Source organism: Silurus meridionalis, chromosome 13 (genome assembly GCF_014805685.1).
Source record: "Silurus meridionalis isolate SWU-2019-XX chromosome 13, ASM1480568v1, whole genome shotgun sequence".
Lineage (NCBI taxonomy): Eukaryota > Metazoa > Chordata > Actinopteri > Siluriformes > Siluridae > Silurus > Silurus meridionalis.
The window spans coordinates 11,096,302-11,114,826 of NC_060896.1; the positions used below are offsets into that span (position 1 = coordinate 11,096,302).

Below are 18,525 nucleotides of genomic sequence, written 5' to 3' on the forward strand. Positions count from 1 at the left end.
TTTATTATTTTCAAAAAGATAAAATAATTTTTTTTTTTTTTTTCACCTTTTCACATTTATTGATTTTGTTTTTTTAGACCCCTAGTTTGCAGTCTCTTAATTATTGTCAGAATCCTCAGGGTGCTGATAGCTAAATGTTGCTGTTAAAAATATTGAATATAAAACATTTCTGTCAATAAGATTTATGTTATCTTTGAAGTCTTCCCCCTTCTTCACACATTGCTAATCTGACATGCTTATGTTTATTTTTCTTTTACAACATCAGGAAAATAATTCGTTACTATCCACACGGGCCATTTAGGTGCTTCTTCAGTCCCTTATCGTGTCAAGACTAGACTACGGCAAATCGCTCATGGCAGGTCTGCATCTGAACAAGATTCATCCTCTGAGTAAACCAGAATGCAGCTGCACAACTGTTTGCAACTTTTCTAGGTCCCCCTAAATTTTCCCATTGCTACGCTTCCTCTACTAGCTTTCTGTGGCTGCCTGCATCCGATTTAAAACACTGATGCTTGCACCCCTCGACCCCACAGAATGCTCCCACCAAATTTCAGCCACTGCTCGATTGGTCCCACCATCTCTCAGAGTACAAGGAAGACATGCCAAAGGGATATGTGCTCAAACCCCTGCTGTTCACACTGCTGACTCTTGACTGTGTAGCAATGCCCAGTTTGAATCAAATCATCTAGTTCTACTAAGCTACAACTGTTGTGGGTCTCGTCAGCAAAAATGAGTAATCAGCATACAGAGATTAAATGCAGAGGTTAATGGACTGGTGCAAAGCCAACTACTTGTCAACGACCACTCCCTTTTGAACATCAATGGCTTTTCCATGGAGATTGTCAAGAATAGCTCTATAACATAAAAAGCCCAGCAGCATCTTTAGTTCTTGAGAACATTCTACAGTGGGACCATCGAAGGCATCTTGATCAGCTGCACCGCTGGTTTGGGAAATGCACTGATTCAGATCGTCTCTGTTTCTTGTCTGTCTATCATGGACATTTACATAACATGTACATAGCATTGTAGCTAATCACGCACACCCCTCACACCCACTCTTCACTCTTTTACCATCTGGAAATAGGTACCGAATATTTGGGCCATTGCAGCCAGACTGTGTAACAGTTTTTTTCCGCAAGCCATTTAAATACTCAATACAGGAGTCATACACACACACACACACACACACACACACACACACACACACACTTGTTAATGGTTTGTACAAAATGTCTATACAAACTAATGAATGCTTTGGACAAATTATCTGCACTAACACCGTTCTCTGTACTGATCAGTGGGTCCTACTGTATTTGTGTGCTCTACTGTATATGTTTGGAATAACAATAAAAGCATCCTTGACTTGACTTTACCTCTTCCAGCATTATTTAAATAAGAACTGTTAAAAATGCTCTTTTTTAGCTATATTTTTTTCCAAAAGTGTTTTATACTGATGGTGTTCTTAGTGTGTGTCCTAATGAACATCAGGATATGTTTAAGGACACTTCCAAACACTTTTGCAGATCCTTTTGTTTTATTTTAATTGCCTATTTTAAAATCAATGATTAACTCATTTAAGGGGAAATAAAATGCCTAACCCAAACAACTAGGGATTTCTGAGTGTGCAGCTGTCTGAATCTGCAATCCAGGAGCAGGTTGTGGAAAATGGCGGAGAGTCTATTTGTTGTGGAAAAACTACAATTCCCATTATGTTTTCCTTGCGGTTTGGGCGCAAGGGAGGGGGGACGTGACGCAAGGCGCTGAAGGCGTGAGCGCTGCGTCTCTGCGAGGAAGAGGCACTGAAAGTCGAAGCTAAAACCGCATTCGAGACAACATGGCAGGATTGCCCCGCAGGATTATCAAGGTAACCGTGAGGCGAGCCACACTGCACAGGACACTTGCGCGGCCCCGGTTTCTTCACCGGGACGCTTCCGTACAGCGCGCACTGTGACGTGCACAAAAGCAGAAACCGGTTATTTTTTTTGCTGCTGCCGCTAGGCTAGGCTAGGCTAAGCGCCAGTTAGCGACTTCCGTTTCGGTCTTCGCTCTTATATGGGTGGGTTAAAAATACACTGTATTAGAGGCAACGAAGAAAAAATGGCGGGTGGCCTGTTCCTGCTCGTGGTGCATAACTGTTCTCCCCCCAAAAGTGCGATTGAAATTCAGGGGCGAAAGGCCCTCGTCCCGCCGTGTATCAGCGCGAGGGAAATGCTAACGAACGGACTAGCAGACTAGCGCGCTAGGTGGCTAGTCATCCCCACTGCCATTCATTGATTGAACGGCGATAGGCAGGGCGCGATATGCTAGCGCTGAGCTTCAGGTTTCCGCTGCGATATTGGGCCAGACAGCGGGGTTTGGACATCCACAATTCACCCCCATCCTAGCGTGCACTGGCCCTGTTTCTGTTTCCTTCCACAGCCTTTGTCAACACACCGAGTTGTATTATGCCTTGTAATGAGGATATGGAGATCGTGTAGCTCGCTAAAGTGAAAGGTTTTGTTCCTCTGGTATTTTTCGTGCTAGGCCTTTGCTAGCTGCGTGATTACCGGCGAAACGCGTTTCTAGAGGTGGGTTATGACGCGGCTGATGCACCGGGAGATCAGATCAGTTTACGGTGGGGGAAAGATTGTCTCGGGTTTGTTGTTTGGGGGGTTTTGAGAGGTATGGGAATCGGGTATAAGAGCTACGCAGCTTAGCTGGCTTCTTGCGGTCAAACCCAGAAGCGATGCAATGCGATGGCTGGATTTCGGAAGAAAAAAAAATCGGATTCGGGTCCTATTTTAGTCAGTAGAGCCGAATTTTCGAGTATTAGAGTCTAAACTAATATTGGGAGCACATACACCCCAGAGAGGTACCACTGTCATTACTGTGAGTCATGGAAATCTGAATGACTGGCTTTTTTTCACAACGAAAGGCGTAGCCCAAAGCTGCGATCGGTCAAGGTTTTCCTCCAACCATAAATGCACTGCCAATCTCTGATCCACCTTTTTAAAAGGCGTCATTTTTTATTCTTTGACACTCTTTCACACCTTTCATGGGTTAGGGGCTCTTTTTAATGAACGATGATGTCACCCTTGGCTCAGATCATGAGAGAGAAAATCAAATGATAATGAAGATGCCACCCCAAAAGCAGACATGAAGGTGATCTGCATCAGCGGTTCATTAGGCATGCGTGTCCTGATGAATGTTCTAGCAGGAGTGTTTGCTGGCCCTGGAGTTGGACCACAAAAGCCACACTCATGCAGTCTGAGGAATCGGATGTTGTGTATGCAGCACGCATCACCATGAGGTTGGCCCAGGCGCTGCTCTTCAGATGGGAGACTGGGATTTGTCCGTTTATGTATATGAGAAGACTCGAGACATTTCAGGAATGTGGTGGTTCTTTCTGTGAAATTTTGCGTCAGTTGAAACGATACTGAAACCAAAGCGGTGCATATTTTCATACTCTTTCGATGAGTCCCAGCCTTGCTTTAATACAAAAGGTGTCAGAATTACTCCGCACAATAATTGGACTCATCACGTTTGTCACTTCTTTAGATCGACGTCAGTGTTTTGTTTTCCTTCGCAATAAGCGGTCTTCTGCTCCGGGGTTATTACGACGATCTTCAAAAATGCATAGTCGTCGAGCATGCCGTGAGCTAGGTAGTAATATTGAGAGTGCTTAGTCAAGTCGTGCAACCTCAGATGTGTCACGTCTTGAGCTTTGCACATTCCACAGGTGTGATCAGATACTCTGTGTGTGTGCTAGTAAAGGCCCTGAAGGTTATCTTGACTCACTCTTACATTAATGGCTACTGTGTCTCCTGGGTTTCAGAATGTATCTCTGTATCCTGGCTAAGGTCAGGGTTTTTTTTTTTTTAAACAAAGTCCAACAATTCAAATGTTCTGTTCTTTAAATGTGCAGCATTCTGGCTTTTAATTAAATTAAATTTATTTGACATCAAAATTGGTTGCAGGATTATTTATAGGATGAGCTTTTGGGATTTGGATTACACTCATTCAGTGCATGTAACCTTCAAAGACTAATAGCTCTGAGGATCTAATAATAAACATAATGATTTTGGTTTTGGTGGGTTGTGATTGCTACCACAGTAACCAAATGTAAGTTGCAGACCCTGTGGTTGTGCTTCACAGACTGATGCAAAGGTTGATGCATAGCCACAATTAGGTGTCTCTCACACCATCACAGCCATATGTGGGTATTTACCAAATTACTAACACATGGTTGAAAACACACAATTGTATAGAATGTATTTGTTCTGTAGCGTCAGGATTTTAGTAGTACTAAGAGGCTGAAAATTGTTCTAAAATGATAAAGCCCCTGAATTCAGTGCAAACTCCATGAAGAGATGGTTTGCCATATGAAGGGAATGAAGTCCAGCGTCAGACTGGAAATCTTTCTGTGCACAATATCTCCCTTTTCACAACACCAGTGCCTGATCTCATTGTGGTTGGATGAGCACAAATCTCCTCGCTTGAAAATCTAGTAGTAAGACTTCTCAGAAGAATGGCAGTTCCCATAGCAACAATGGAGAAACAAATCTAGACTGGGATGTTCAACATGCAGATATGGGAGTGAGGATTAGGTGTCCACATACCTTTGGCTATAAAGTGAAATAAAATTCTGACTTCAAGTGCATCCGGTCCAGCATGTAGACATGTCTGTTCACTCATGTAGTGCAGCAGGTAGCTGTGTATACAGACCAGTTGGAACAAATCAAGATAAAAAAAATCAGGTAAATAAACCGCTTGCTAAAGGCTTGCAGATAGTTTTTTTTTTTTTTTTTTTTTGGATTAATGAAACATTCTGATGATGATTTTGGTTCCATGCTTGTGAAAGTGATTGATCACGGTCATTCTTCAGTCAGCGCCGTTACTAATTCACTAGGTTGCAATCATCATATCCATTTATCCTGTGATCACAGAGAGGACTTTGCCAATTTCAATAAAAAAAAGACAGCTGGTTGTTGACCTGCCTATTAATTAAAAACTAAAATGGCACTAAATGCAATTAAGCCATTAAAAGTTTTCAGAGGGTTCTGGAGTTATGAAGGTCATGATTTACTAATGTCAGGGATTGCACAGTTACTAAGTTCCTTTACATTAATGGCATTTGGCAGACACCCTTAACCAGAGCGACACACATGAGCATGTATACAAACGAGCAGTTAAGGGCCTTGCTCAAGGGCCTAGGAGTGGAAGCTTGATACTTTTGCGATTTCAGTTCCAATCAGAACTTGCAGCTTTTTGACCACAAGTTCAACGTCTTACCCATTGAGCTGGGTTGAGCCGCCACTTCCCACATGGGCAATTTCTAAAATTCACCTCTTAACCAAAGTACTATTGGAGCAGCAGTTGCATTTTGTTGCGTTGTGGTTGGATGAGCGCCTTCAGCCTTCAGCGACCCCCAGCTCATACGGAAACACACCTCTGTGCATATTTAGCTACAATGATGATTTGGGCTTTGTGAAGGTTGAAGCTACTATGAGTTTAATCTTTAGACTGACTGACTGTCAGGTGCCTACATATAAAAAATATAAAATAAAAATTCTTAAGGAAGAATGAAGCACACAACTGTTTCACTCTGAAATGATGCCGCAAATCACAGGGAATAAAGCAGTATTCTGTGACTGGGTGCTTCGCCTGCCTTTAGATTATTTGTTCTGTTGAGCGCTTTGTTTTAATGAAGACACTATTATCTTCTTGTCAGTGACATGTCAGTCTCTAAAATGAGTTCTTAAAAAAATGTACACACAATGAATTTTACACATGAATAAAGCACTTGTAAGAGATTGAGCTAAAGCCATGATTCTGGTTGTTCCAGCTGCTTATGTTTCACCAGAACTATTTCAATAATTGAAATGGCTTTGAACAATTCTTCCTCCAAAACCTTGTTTCTTCCTGGAATGCTAGGTTTCCATGCACACTTTGGAAGGAAAAGAAGCTTTGCTATATGGCCAAAACACTCATTGAGGTTATTAATTAGAAATTTATTTTCAAACGAAATCTATTTTAAATCTATTCTTAGAATTAAGCACACAGCCATTTAATTTCCATAGACATCCGCTAGCAGTAGAATGTATCGTACTGAAGAGCTCAATGACATAAAATGCACCACTGTCATAGGATGCTACCTTTGGCACACGTTTGTGAAATTTCCACCCTGCTAGGTCTGCCCCCGCCAACTCTAGTGCTATTAGTGTGAAACTGAACCCGAGTCAGGTGCTGAAGTGTGTAGCGCATAAAAATCGAACAGTCTCTGTTGCATCACTCATTCGTGTCACTTACATCACATCTAAACAACCTCTGGAAGCAACCTCAGCACCAGATCTTTGCATCAGGTGCTTCATGAAATTGGCTTCCATTCCCAGTAGTGCTGCATTTCTGCTGGAGTGGTGTAAAGCACTGCTGCTGAGATCTTCAGCAGTGGAATCTTGTTCTATGGATCGATCACTTTCTGGCTGCCTGGTTGATAAATCTGGGTGTGGTGGATGCCAAGAATAAAGCTTGCCTAAGGAAGGATAATGGTCTGGGGCTTCCCCTCCCCCAGTGTTTGCGCCATGCAATAATGTTTCCCCTTTGCAAAATTATGCTGGCAACGGTAAAGGGAAGGCCCGTTCCTGTTCTAGCATGACTGTGTGCCCTTGTGCTCAAAGTGAGGTCCCTAAAGACATGATTTAATGAGTTTGCTGTGTAGGAACTCCAGTGGCCTGTACAGAGCTCTGACGTCAACCCCATTGAACACCTTTGGGGTGGATCGGAATGTCAAGGTATTTTGTGTATTCAATTCAATGAAATCTTGTAATAACATTCCCAAGATTTGTGATGGAAGGAGCATTTGGAAGAATTCTTTGAATTTCTTCAGGAGGCAGTGCAAGATATTTGGTGTTGTGAAGTCCTTTTCTGGATTAAGGGGCATCACAGATTAAAAAACTAAACTTCCACACACCAAGGCTGAAGGGGAGGATGGGAATTGGTCAGAGTTATTGAAGGCATTGCCAAGGTTAGAGTTGTCGTCACCACGCCTCATCAAAAGTTGCCCGTCGATCAAACAGAGTGTCTTGGGACCAGTTTACTGGTACTGTTTTGTCTCTGTTTATAAAATAGAGACATGACAATAAAATGTTCATTTCTGCTGTTTGGAATGTATTTGTGAAGTTTATTTCCCTATGCCTTCTAAGATTATCTTGTGGTGTAATATGTATTATTTAATTAATTAGGTGTCAGTTAATTACATTACTAAGATGCTTATAGAATCAAAGCCTGTACTTATGGAGCCCTAATTTAATTTGTTTAAATTATTAATGTTTTTTTTCTTCTCGTAGACAGTTGATGGTGAGAACATATTCTTACCACCGATTGTGGAAGGTTGCAGTCAGCTAGTTGCATAATGTTGGTTGTACATGTTTTGTAATCACTAAACATTCCTTTGCTGAAAACTAAATAACAAAAAAAAGAACATTAGTGAAGTTTTTCACTTCCAGCTCTGCATCACATGTGTGGGAAACAGGAGAGAAACTATCATTTGTGACTTTTGCCACCAACGTTTGAGTGGCATCAGCAGGTTTTACTCTGTTGTAACATCAATGCAAACAGTCAGCAAGTGCCAATTAGCCCAATTTTTAATTAGCTGAGGGTGCCAGTAAGCAAGTTCTGTTCCAACCTGCTATGTTCTCTCTCTCTCTCTCTCTCTCTCTCTCTCTCTCTCTCTCTCTCTCTCTCTCTCTCTCTCTCTCTCTCATATGTGTGTGTGTCTAGGAAACTCAACGTTTGTTGGCAGAGCCCGTGCCAGGTATCAAAGCAGAGCCCGATGAAGGGAATGCTCGCTACTTCCACGTGGTCATCGCCGGACCTCAGGACTCCCCCTTTGAGGGAGGGACTTTTAAACTTGAACTATTTCTTCCTGAAGAATACCCCATGGCAGCTCCAAAAGTACGCTTCATGACCAAAATATATCATCCCAACGTCGACAAGCTGGGGAGAATATGCCTAGATATTTTGAAAGGTAAGTTTTTTTAATGTTGAAAGGACCTAAAGATTTTTGGAACCTCTCCTTAAATGTTATTTCTGAAATTAATCTAGATTGGTTTGTGTCTGGCTGCAATATATGACGGCGTTAAAGAGCTGGCCTGACCCGAAATTACTCTATACTGTATTATTACGCTACTCTCAGTACGTCTGTAAAGTAAACGTAGGCCTCTTGATTTGATCACAATCCAGTATGCAAATTATTAAAGAATGACTTGGTAACCAGAAACCATAGAACCTAGGTGCTGTTTTAGATCAATTACCAAATGTTCGTTTGTAATTTGACAGGCTTGGCCAGAGTTAGACAGTTGACTGAAAAGAACAATTAAGACTTGGCTACTGTAATTTCATACATCAGAAATCTTGGCCTTGGATTGGACTGACGTTTCTATTAACAGTTTTGCAAGCAGTTTACCAGCTGGGTAAAATATTAGGGCTCATGAAGACATGGTGCTTCCAAGATCACATGCATATTCACCTTCCACCTTACAAAAATCTATAGGGTGTGAAAATATTAGGTAATTTATTCTGCATAGATTATTGTAATTACTTTTTTTTTTTTTTTTTTTTTTAAAGACCAATAGCTATTTTTCTAAGCTGTATGTAAAATTAATCTTCAGATTTGCTTGAAATGGTCCTTAAAAATAAAACAAACATCAATATGATAACTAGTATGCCCTGTTTTAATTGCTTTTAGGATTTGAGAACTTGAATTTATGTTTATTTCTAGGGCTGCAACTAACAATTGTTTTGTTAATCGGACAATTGTTTAAGAATTCATCGTTTTTTTTTTTTTTTCCCATTAGATGATTTGCTTATTATAAATATATAAAACCCTAATTCAGGGTATTTATGTATAAAATTGTACTTAAAAAAAAAATGCAAAAGCCAGATATTGAGTTGAACTATTTTTCATTTAGACATTTTAAAGCTTATAGTGGCTGCTTGTTGAGTACATGGAGGATTTCTTCTTTCTGTATGCAAAAAAAATAAAAAAAATTATGCAAGGTGAAGCAAAATGTTTTAATGATAAATGCTGATAGCAATTTGTCATCCATGCATTAAAAAAAAATCTATATAAAATATAATACATTGTAGGGCAATTTTTGTTTTAAAAAATAGACATTTTGTTTAGTTGCGATATAAGATATAATATCTAGAATATATAATTAATTTAAATGTGTATAATAATTAATGGAAATGCATAAATTAAATATACAAACATTGAAAACAAGCATTTGAACGTAATAAAGCTGCCGTAAAACATGGGCATAACCAAAGTCGACTAATGGCCAAATTTAAAACACAATAATAAAATCTGGATCTTGTTTAAAAGGATAGTTGTTAAGTTGGTTATTGAGTTCCTAGCATGGGTGCAGCTCACATATACAATCATGCGGTGTATTGGCAAGAAACTGGCGATACGATACTGGGGTTGTTATACGATATTTTGCGATATTGTAAGCAAGGCAATATTTTGGAATATTGAAATGACAAATGCAGCTCCTGGATATAAGTCCAACCACAAACAGCACATGTTGTTTCTGTGATTTTATTTTTTAATGCCATTTTAACATTTTCCCGCCTAAAAATAACCTGCACATAAAAAAGAATATAGAAAAAAAATGCCATCGGCGCAAGTCATACCCATGATTGGGAAATCAGGAAATAGATCGATGTTAATGCTAACAGTAGTGGCGTGACCTTATTCTAGTACTTCCGGTCACTGTTTAAGTTCAGAGATAAGACGACTGCCAATCTATCTAGCGGTCAGGATATTAACTCAAAACCGAACAGCTGCCGTGAGTGATTTTTCTTTCTTTCTTTTAAATATCGATATTGTGTTTTTGAAAATTCGATACAGTAACTAAACTAAAACTAAATACTGTGATACGTGTATTTATTTTCTCACACCCCTGATATACAGTACGTGATGATGTTTTCTACTGATAAAAAAAATGAAATAATAATCTGATGCATGGGATTTCACTGTGCATACATTGTGAAAACACTTCCCTCTCTTTACTGGTTAAATGATTGAGAAAGCCAGCACAAGATTATAACTGACCATCTCTCTATATTAGATCCATGGAGAATATAATGTGGATTTATATAATCAGAAAAATAATAAAATGCCTGCTTGTTGTTTTCAGCAGATTCTAGTTATTTGTTTCTTATTTATTTCATTGTGGTGCATCAGCCTCGCTCATTAGCAGTCTGGCAGCTGTACATCCCCTCCTGTCTGAACACATGTTGCTTTTTCTGGAGGAACTGAAAGTACCTAGTATCATGTGTGTTTGGGGAAAGGGTGGATTTGTGTTCCTTTTTTTTTGTTGTTTTTAACATTGATGACTTAAAATATGCATTGGCCCTGATAAGAAATGTTATGCAGAGAGGGACGTTTCTATGTTTTACTCCTATGAGATTTAGAGTGACTAAAGCTTTTTAAGGCCACATCTTAAGTACATTTCAACCTTTTAAGCATGTCGATTTCCCTGAGGAACCGAAACTGATTAGAACAGCCCGTTTAATCACTGCAGCACGCCCATGTTTATATAAAGCCGTGTCTCTTACCACCTGAATAAGCGTTTGAGTGCACCTAGGCTGCAGTAGAAAACGAATCTCGGGTCCAGACTGCGTAAAACTGCGAAGCTTGCCTTCACACAGCACTGAAATGCTTACAGATGTTGTGCTTAGCAACACTCGAGTGCGATCGCAATAAGGAACGTGCTGCTGAGAGAGCAAGCGGAGGCTTCAGGATACTTTCCTGGTTCATTTGGATTTGGGTGCTGCTAAATTGGTTCGGGTTCAGGGAAAAATAGACTGTGTTGCCAGTGTTTTTTTTTTTTTTTTTTTTTTTTTGTCTTTTTTAGTATACAATCTTGGAGAAACAACTCTACCTCTGATGCAGTTTCTTGTCAGTTCAGTAGTCAGCAAGGTTTCTTCTGAAAGAGTGCCCTTACACAGTTTGGCACTTTGTATTAAAAGCATTGCATCTGGTTCTGATTTTTGCAGTGTGTATTTATTTTGCATGGCCATAATGCGGTTTCGGTATGAGCCAGATTCTAAGCACAATGCCACCCACAGATTCTTTTTCTTGTTTATATTCTGGCCTATTTCTTGGTGTAACCTCTGATTAGTTCATATAACCTCAAGGGTAGTGCTCTGTCCAAAAGTCCTAGGATTAACTTCTTCATTAGAGCTTAAGGATTCAGGTCTGAGAGATTTGGTGCTGAATTGCTGAGACTCCCAGTGTGAAAAAGAGAGCCTGTATTCAATAGTGTTTTTTTTTTTTTTTTTTTTTTTTTCTCCCCCCCCAGCCTTTAGAACAGAGTAACTGGCTTTTATAATAATCGTTCACAAATGTCAAAAGCCTCTCCAGTCACACTAGTAATCTCTTGGAGAGCACTACACCTCTATCCAGTGCTCTTTGTCTTCTGCATTAATAGAATGTGAACATATGGTTAGACTGCTGGTCACTGCTTTCCTCATCATCCTCTCACCCTCCCTTTTTATCCCTCTTTCTCCCTCTGCCATCATTTATATTCCAGATAAGTGGTCCCCCGCCTTGCAGATCCGCACAGTGCTGCTATCAATCCAGGCATTACTAAGTGCTCCCAACCCTGATGATCCTCTAGCAAACGACGTTGCAGAGCAGTGGAAGACCAACGAAGCTCAAGCCATAGAAACAGGTGGGTGCGAAGGCCACATTCAACTTGATTTGTGATAAACAGCTGAATATTTTATAGTGTTCATTATTTCAGTTTGCGCAACATCACAGCTGTGGTGCAGTGGAGCCAAATTGGAAAAAGTTCCTAAATGGGGATTTACAGAGTATCGGTTTTAGGGTCTTTACCCAACTCTGGGTAAAATACAGATCAGATTTGACATTTTCTGATGTATGTTAAAATATATTTGTTGGGGATGTTAATCAATTCAAATATTTAATGTGTGAAGTGAACTCGTGACTAATCGCAAATTAATTTGTTGTAAATGTACCTTAAATGAATACTTTTTAACTTTTGAATTCTCTAATCTTCATTGGCATGGACAAATATGGATGCCTTATGCAAATCCATGTTTATTATTAGTGAAACCAAACCTAACATAGAGCATAAAGTCAAAATATACTTGTACACTATATACAAATTTCAAAGTAATTATGGTGTTTTAAATTACGTAAATCACCAGGACACCACAGCGGAACTTCTCCACACAGACGGGTTTAGTTGCCGGATGTGCTTGGTGCATCAGTAAAGCAAAATCTTTTTTTTTTTTTTTTTCTTTTTTATATATATATACATGCATACATACATACATACAGTAATCCCCTGCTTTACAGCGGTTCGAGTCTCGCGCCCCCGATTTATCACGGAGTTGCATTTGCCACATAACTAATTTGTTTCGCTAATTTCCCGGTCTCTCGCGGATAACACGATAGACCCGATGGGGGATTACTGTATATGTGTGTATGTATTTTTTTATATATATATATATATATATATATATATATATATATATATATATATATCACACACACACACACAGTGGAACCCGGTTATGTCGATGTCCTAGGGGGTCGCCAAAAAGCATCGAGATAACCGATGATCGAGATAAACGAAAATCAAAATGGCGGCAATATATTAACGTGCTTGAAATTTCTTTATGTACATGATGTGCGTTAATAAATGAGAATGTGCATGCACGTGTTTTTGAAGGGTTTTTTTACACAACAGCGTTGCCGCGATTTGTTTGATGAAGGCATGCTATAAAAATACATACAGTACATGTTTATCTGTCAGGAATCCACCTGCCATGCCCCCTTCGGCCCCCTTCAGCGTAGCAGGTGTTTTCTCGGCCGCTTTCTCTGAAGCTCTCGGCTTCAATCGCGCACATCAGGTGCTCGTTTAGCATCATCACCAGCTCCTATTTAAACTTCCACACTCTCACTGTCCGTTATTGTTGGTATATGTTGGTTCACGGCGGTCGTTGTTATCGCGCATGCGTATCCCGGTACGTGCCTTCCCACCGGCACTCTCTCAACGGCTGCTCTTTTCTTCCCAAAGCCGCGCCGCGCCCCTACTAACACTGCGAACACTAGCACTAACTAACAGCAGAGATTCACCAGTATACAATACAACACCTGTAGCATCTGTAAGCCTTGATTTTTCCGCCACTTCCGCGAGTTCTTCTGCGGCTGCACCGAGATAACCGACGTAAAAAGGCAAATTTTTCCCCCCTTGTGCTCGAGATATTAGGGTTCGGCGGCATAAAAAAACATCGACATAACCGATAAAAAAATGCTTAGAAAAAGCGAGAATTTTGGCGGTTCCACTTCAAAAACATCGACTTAATAGGGTTGTCCAGGTAACCGAGGGCGAGATAACCGGGTTCCACTGAGATACCTTATGAATAAATATGTATTCATTTAACTATATTTTATATACATATACATACACACACACATATATATATATAAAATTTATGTATATATATGTGTGTGTGTATGTATATGTATATAAAATATAGTTAAATAAATACATATTTATTCATAAGGTCCTTTCTTATAAATACCTCCAATATATATATTGAGGTATTTATAAGAAAGGACCTTTATGAATAAATGTATGTTGCATTGAAGGTTAACATTTTGCCTCTTTTATACCTATTTATTTGTTTTTAATAAAAATGGTAAAACAGAAATGCGTGCTGGATTAATCACGTGTTAATAAAATTAGTGCCTTTTAGATTAATTCACGTTAACACGTTATTAACACGTCGATTTTGACAGCCCTTATATTTATGTAAGCTGGCATTAGCCGATCATTCGAGCGGTGCTGTGTTTTCATAATACACTAAGTGGCCAAAAATATGTGGACACCGGACTGCCACACACACACACGTGCCCATTCCAAAATCAGTCATTATCATAGGACTAGCATTATTCAGCATTATTTGTTCGGGTTCTTACTTTCTTGGCACATCCATATCTTAAGTGGCATTAAAATAAATGAAAATTAATAAATTGTATACTCTTTTTACTGTATTATGAAAGAAAAAGAATTAAAACATAATCAAAATGTGTTGAAATAGTCAGGGTGCTGTGCAGGTCAGCCCTAGCAAATCATGTCTGCATAGACTGAACTTTGTGTGCAGGGGCTTTTCATGCTGGAACAGGTTTCAGTCACTTGGTTCCAAAGAAGTGTAATTTTAAACCTACAGCATACAATCTAACTTTGTAGCAACAGCTTGGAGAAGAAAAATGGGTGTGGTGGTCAGATGGCTACATACTTTTGGATGCATTGTGTGTATTAAATGATAAAAATAGTTGGTTTGGTGCCAGTTTGTTATTTATTTATTTTTTCAACTTTTTTGTTTAGAGTGAGTTAGAGCTGATATGACCTTTCTCAAGGGCTTCCTGACACGTACCACATTATTGCAAAAATACTGAGTCATGGCATAGCATTTGGTTTGGAGCCAGCAGCACTGCATATTCTGCACAGCCGTGAACTGGCTTTAATGTGGTAAAAGAAATGCAAGCTTACTCTTCAGCCTTTTATCGGATCGCATACATTAACAACACGTGTAACTGTAGAACGACGTACATTCTCTTAAATGTATTTTGAATGGAATATGATGACGCAATTCTTGGTATTTACTGACACTATTGACTGATGCATTACTGAAAACCACAAGAAGTTTTGTTATGGGACAGGCAGGATAAATGAAAGCATTAGACTGTTTTCAACAACTTGACAGAAATGTCAGTGGAATAGAATCAGAAAAAAATGTCAGATTTGCTCTCTCGTTCAGCGTTTTTTTTGTTTTTTGTCTGGTAAAAACCTCAATACCGATACTCTGTGAATGAGTTTGGGGAAATTGGCACCTAAAATGATTTTTAAATAAAGATAAAACCCCACATTTTGGTTATTTAGATTTGTCTGAAAAAAACTTTCAAGTTTTTTTTTACGTTTATTCCCATTTTCAGACGATTGGACAGGACAGGATGAAACTAGTTAGGAGTGCAATTAATCTTAAATGAGGGTCATGTTTCTAACACCACGTACTGCGCCAGAGAAAAGTGTCATGTTACTTTTTTTTTTTCTTTCCCATTAATCAATAAGTGTCTCCTGATTTAATGCCTTTGCTGTTTGTTTTGTTTCAGCCCGGACATGGACCAGGCTTTACGCTGGGAACAATATTGAAGTCTAGAGAAATAGGGGGAAAGAGGAAAAGCGGGGGGAAAAAAGTGGATGTCAAGTGTGAACACAACTCCTCCTATTCTGCCAAGACCTATTCATTTGCATTTAAAGGACACAGGGATTAATGTTATAATAATAAAAAAAAAAAAACAACTGTCAAGAATATATTAAAGAAAAGAGCAGGGGGGGGAAATAATGACAACTGCATTTAATTTGTAATTTAAAGGCATATTAGGAAGAAAAAAAAGAAAGAAAGAAAACATCTTTGACCTAATTCACTACTGTTTAAATGCATGGGCAGAGGATTTAGAGATATTCACATGGCTTTCTTTTTCATCCATCTGGGAGGCTCCCGGGTGGGAAAAGTGGCTGTCAATTCATTCTTCCTGGCATATGGAGGGTGGGGGGGTGGTGGGTAACTTTTTACATTTTTCTTTTAACCTCCGTTTTGTTTTTTTGTTGTTTCTTCTCATGATGCTTTTTGTTTTTCTGAGAAGCAGCTGATTAAACAGCACCCTTTTCTGGCAAATGACAAAAGTGCTCCCCTTTTAGAAGGTCTAGAAGGAAAAAAAACGGCTTCACTTTAAAAAAAAAAATAAAAAATTAACATGAAAGGAAAATCAATACTTTTTGGACATGGAACTGATTAGAGTAAATTAACATGAACTAGCCTTCCACTCTCACGTTAACTATTGTGACCGCTGATCGTGTAGAATCTAACATAGGCTTTTATTCTCTATCTTTCTCTCTTTCGCTCTTTTTTTTTTCTTTTTTTTTTTTTGACTGCAGGCGAATTATGAGATTGTACCATGAGTTTTAGTATAACAGTTCTCTTACTGTATTTGGTGTTAGAATTATTTTTTTCTCCCCTCTCTATGCCATCACTGTACTAATTGCACTCTCTGAACTCCTTCACTGATGTGCTTCTTCACCCGTGTTCCACACAGTCCTCTAGTGCATTGAGCTTCGTCTGCTGTTTTCGTCCCTTTAGCCTTTATTTTGCAAATCTAGGCTGCATTAAGACTGGTAATGTGTGAATGGAGAGAAGTTTTTTTGTTTTGTTTTGTTTTTTTTTAATAATATATAGAGGCGAGGAGCCTGCCGTGATCAGTGAGCGCTCGATTTCCATTACCAAGATCAGTCTTTGCTTTGAGACGTCTCAATTCACTGTATGTAAATTCCTTCTTTCTAAAGGGGAGAATGATTTCCTGCTTTCTGAATGACATGAAAACAGCCCACATACTTTGTCTTTCTGTAAATAAAATCTGCTGATTAATAAGATTGGTGGCGTCATCATTCAGCCAGACTTTATACAGATTCGATGCCTGGGACTAGATTTTGGCTTTTATTTTTTATTTCATCTATCCATAACCCACCAAGACCACGTGGTGAAATATATGCAGCATTTGCAATAAACATCACTGTCATACAGACGCCTTTCCCGTTCTACTTCTTGCTTTTGTACGCATGCCCACATGTACATTATACAGAGTTATCATCTATATGATGTGGATAGTCTCTTCTCCTCTCACCTGAGCTACCAGGAGAACATCTAAAACTTCAAACAGACCTCTGCTCAAGCTCAGGATTGAACCAGGACTGGAGGAGCCGAGTCACGACTTCACTGCTCTCGATATTAAATAATCAAAGTAAGATTCCTGCTTCATTGTGAATAGAAAAAGCCCTGCTTGGCCAAAAATAAGTAGTCATGTAACAGATACTCAAACTAGTGAACACGAGAGAGTTTGCACTTTTTTTAATTTTTTTTTATTTTTAAACATTAACCAGTGTTTATTTAACAGTACTACACTAACATACAGTCATATGTATTAGGGCACTTGCCTTTTTTCCTCCATGTGTGTTTCTTCTTTCTTGAAGGTAGACTATTGTGTAGGATGTTTTTTGGGGCAGCAGCATAAATCTTTCCCTTTACTTTAACTATAAGACCCAAACCTGTTCCAGCAGGACAACGCCCCTGTACACAAACATAGCTCCATGTAGATGTAGTTTACATGGGTTGTAATGGAAGAGTCTCCTATAGAGCTCTGAACTAATCCCACCTGAAGACCTTCAAGATGAATATGAAATCTCACAGCACCCCATGTCTTTTCACCTTCATCAGAACCTTGCATACTGAAGCACAAGTAGCTGAATGAGCACCCATTTTCCTAAACACACTCTAAAACCCTGTGAAACATCTTCCCAGAGGAGAGGAGCTTATTATAACTGCAAATTGGAACTAAATGTGGATTGGGATGCTCAAAAATCACAACTTTATGGTCAGGTGTCCACAGCCATTAGGGGATCATATCAGGTATATAGGAATGGATTTGTTCTTTAATCATTCAGAGAAGCACTTATTATTGATCTGTGATGTTCATAAAAATCATATGGTTAAAGTTTCTGTATTCTATGAAAGTTTCTGGGATTGTGTACATTTACATACAAACAGACTTGCTAATGGAAACCTTCACTGATCTGGATAAGGTTATATGAATAACAAAGTTACTGCAGTTTTATTCATGATTTATGTTAAAGTAGCTAATTTACTTCAATTACACGACTACCTACTGTTATTTTGTAATGAGATTGGTTGTAATTTTCTGTTTTAAATTAATTGATTCCTATATTAACTTTAGTTTGGGCTATTAAATCTATACGAGTAGGTTATGAGTACAGAGGTGGCAAAGGTACACATCCTTCACTTAAGTAGAAGTACAGATACTCATGTTTTAAATTACTCAGGTAAAAGATAAATAACTGACTATACTTTTTTTTTTTTTTTACTTAAGTTAAAGTAAAGAATTTTGGGCTCTGGCATGTACTTAAGTAAAAAGTAGCCATTACTCCTACCTGTTTTAGTGTCATGCTGGTAACTGGATGTCACATTAATATTAGAGCTGTCAGATTAAATGATTGTCATGAGTTAACTCAATTAATTGCAACTTAATCGTACATTTTTATCTGTTCCAAATTTTCTTTAAATGAATACTTTCCAATTTTTTAAAGCTCTAATCAACATGGGCATAGACAAATATTAATGCTTTATGCAATGTATGTTTATTATTTGTGAAACCAAACATAGAGCATGAAGATAAAATATTCTTGAAAACGTTTTTAAAGTAATTATGGTTTTTAATTACGTAAAATTAATTTAATTACGTAAATAACCAGGACACCAAATGGAACCATTGCTGTTTCCACACGGACAATTACATAGGTGACACCGGAGAAACTGTACATCTTATAACTTTTATACGGACTACATAATCAGAGGATATTTTTATTCAATCTG

The 18,525-nt window shown here is 38.7% G+C and overlaps 1 protein-coding gene across 1 annotated transcript; it reads left to right on the forward strand.

Moving 5' to 3' along the window:
* The first annotated feature begins 1,640 nt into the window (after positions 1–1,640).
* On the forward strand, positions 1,641–16,511 carry ube2na (ubiquitin-conjugating enzyme E2Na). Its single transcript, XM_046864715.1, has 4 exons — positions 1,641–1,864; positions 7,759–8,005; positions 11,580–11,720; positions 15,194–16,511. Exons 1-4 carry the CDS (start codon positions 1,835–1,837, stop codon positions 15,238–15,240), a joined length of 465 nt encoding a protein of 154 aa, XP_046720671.1. The 5' UTR covers positions 1,641–1,834; the 3' UTR covers positions 15,241–16,511.
* Positions 16,512–18,525: the final 2,014 nt, after the last annotated feature.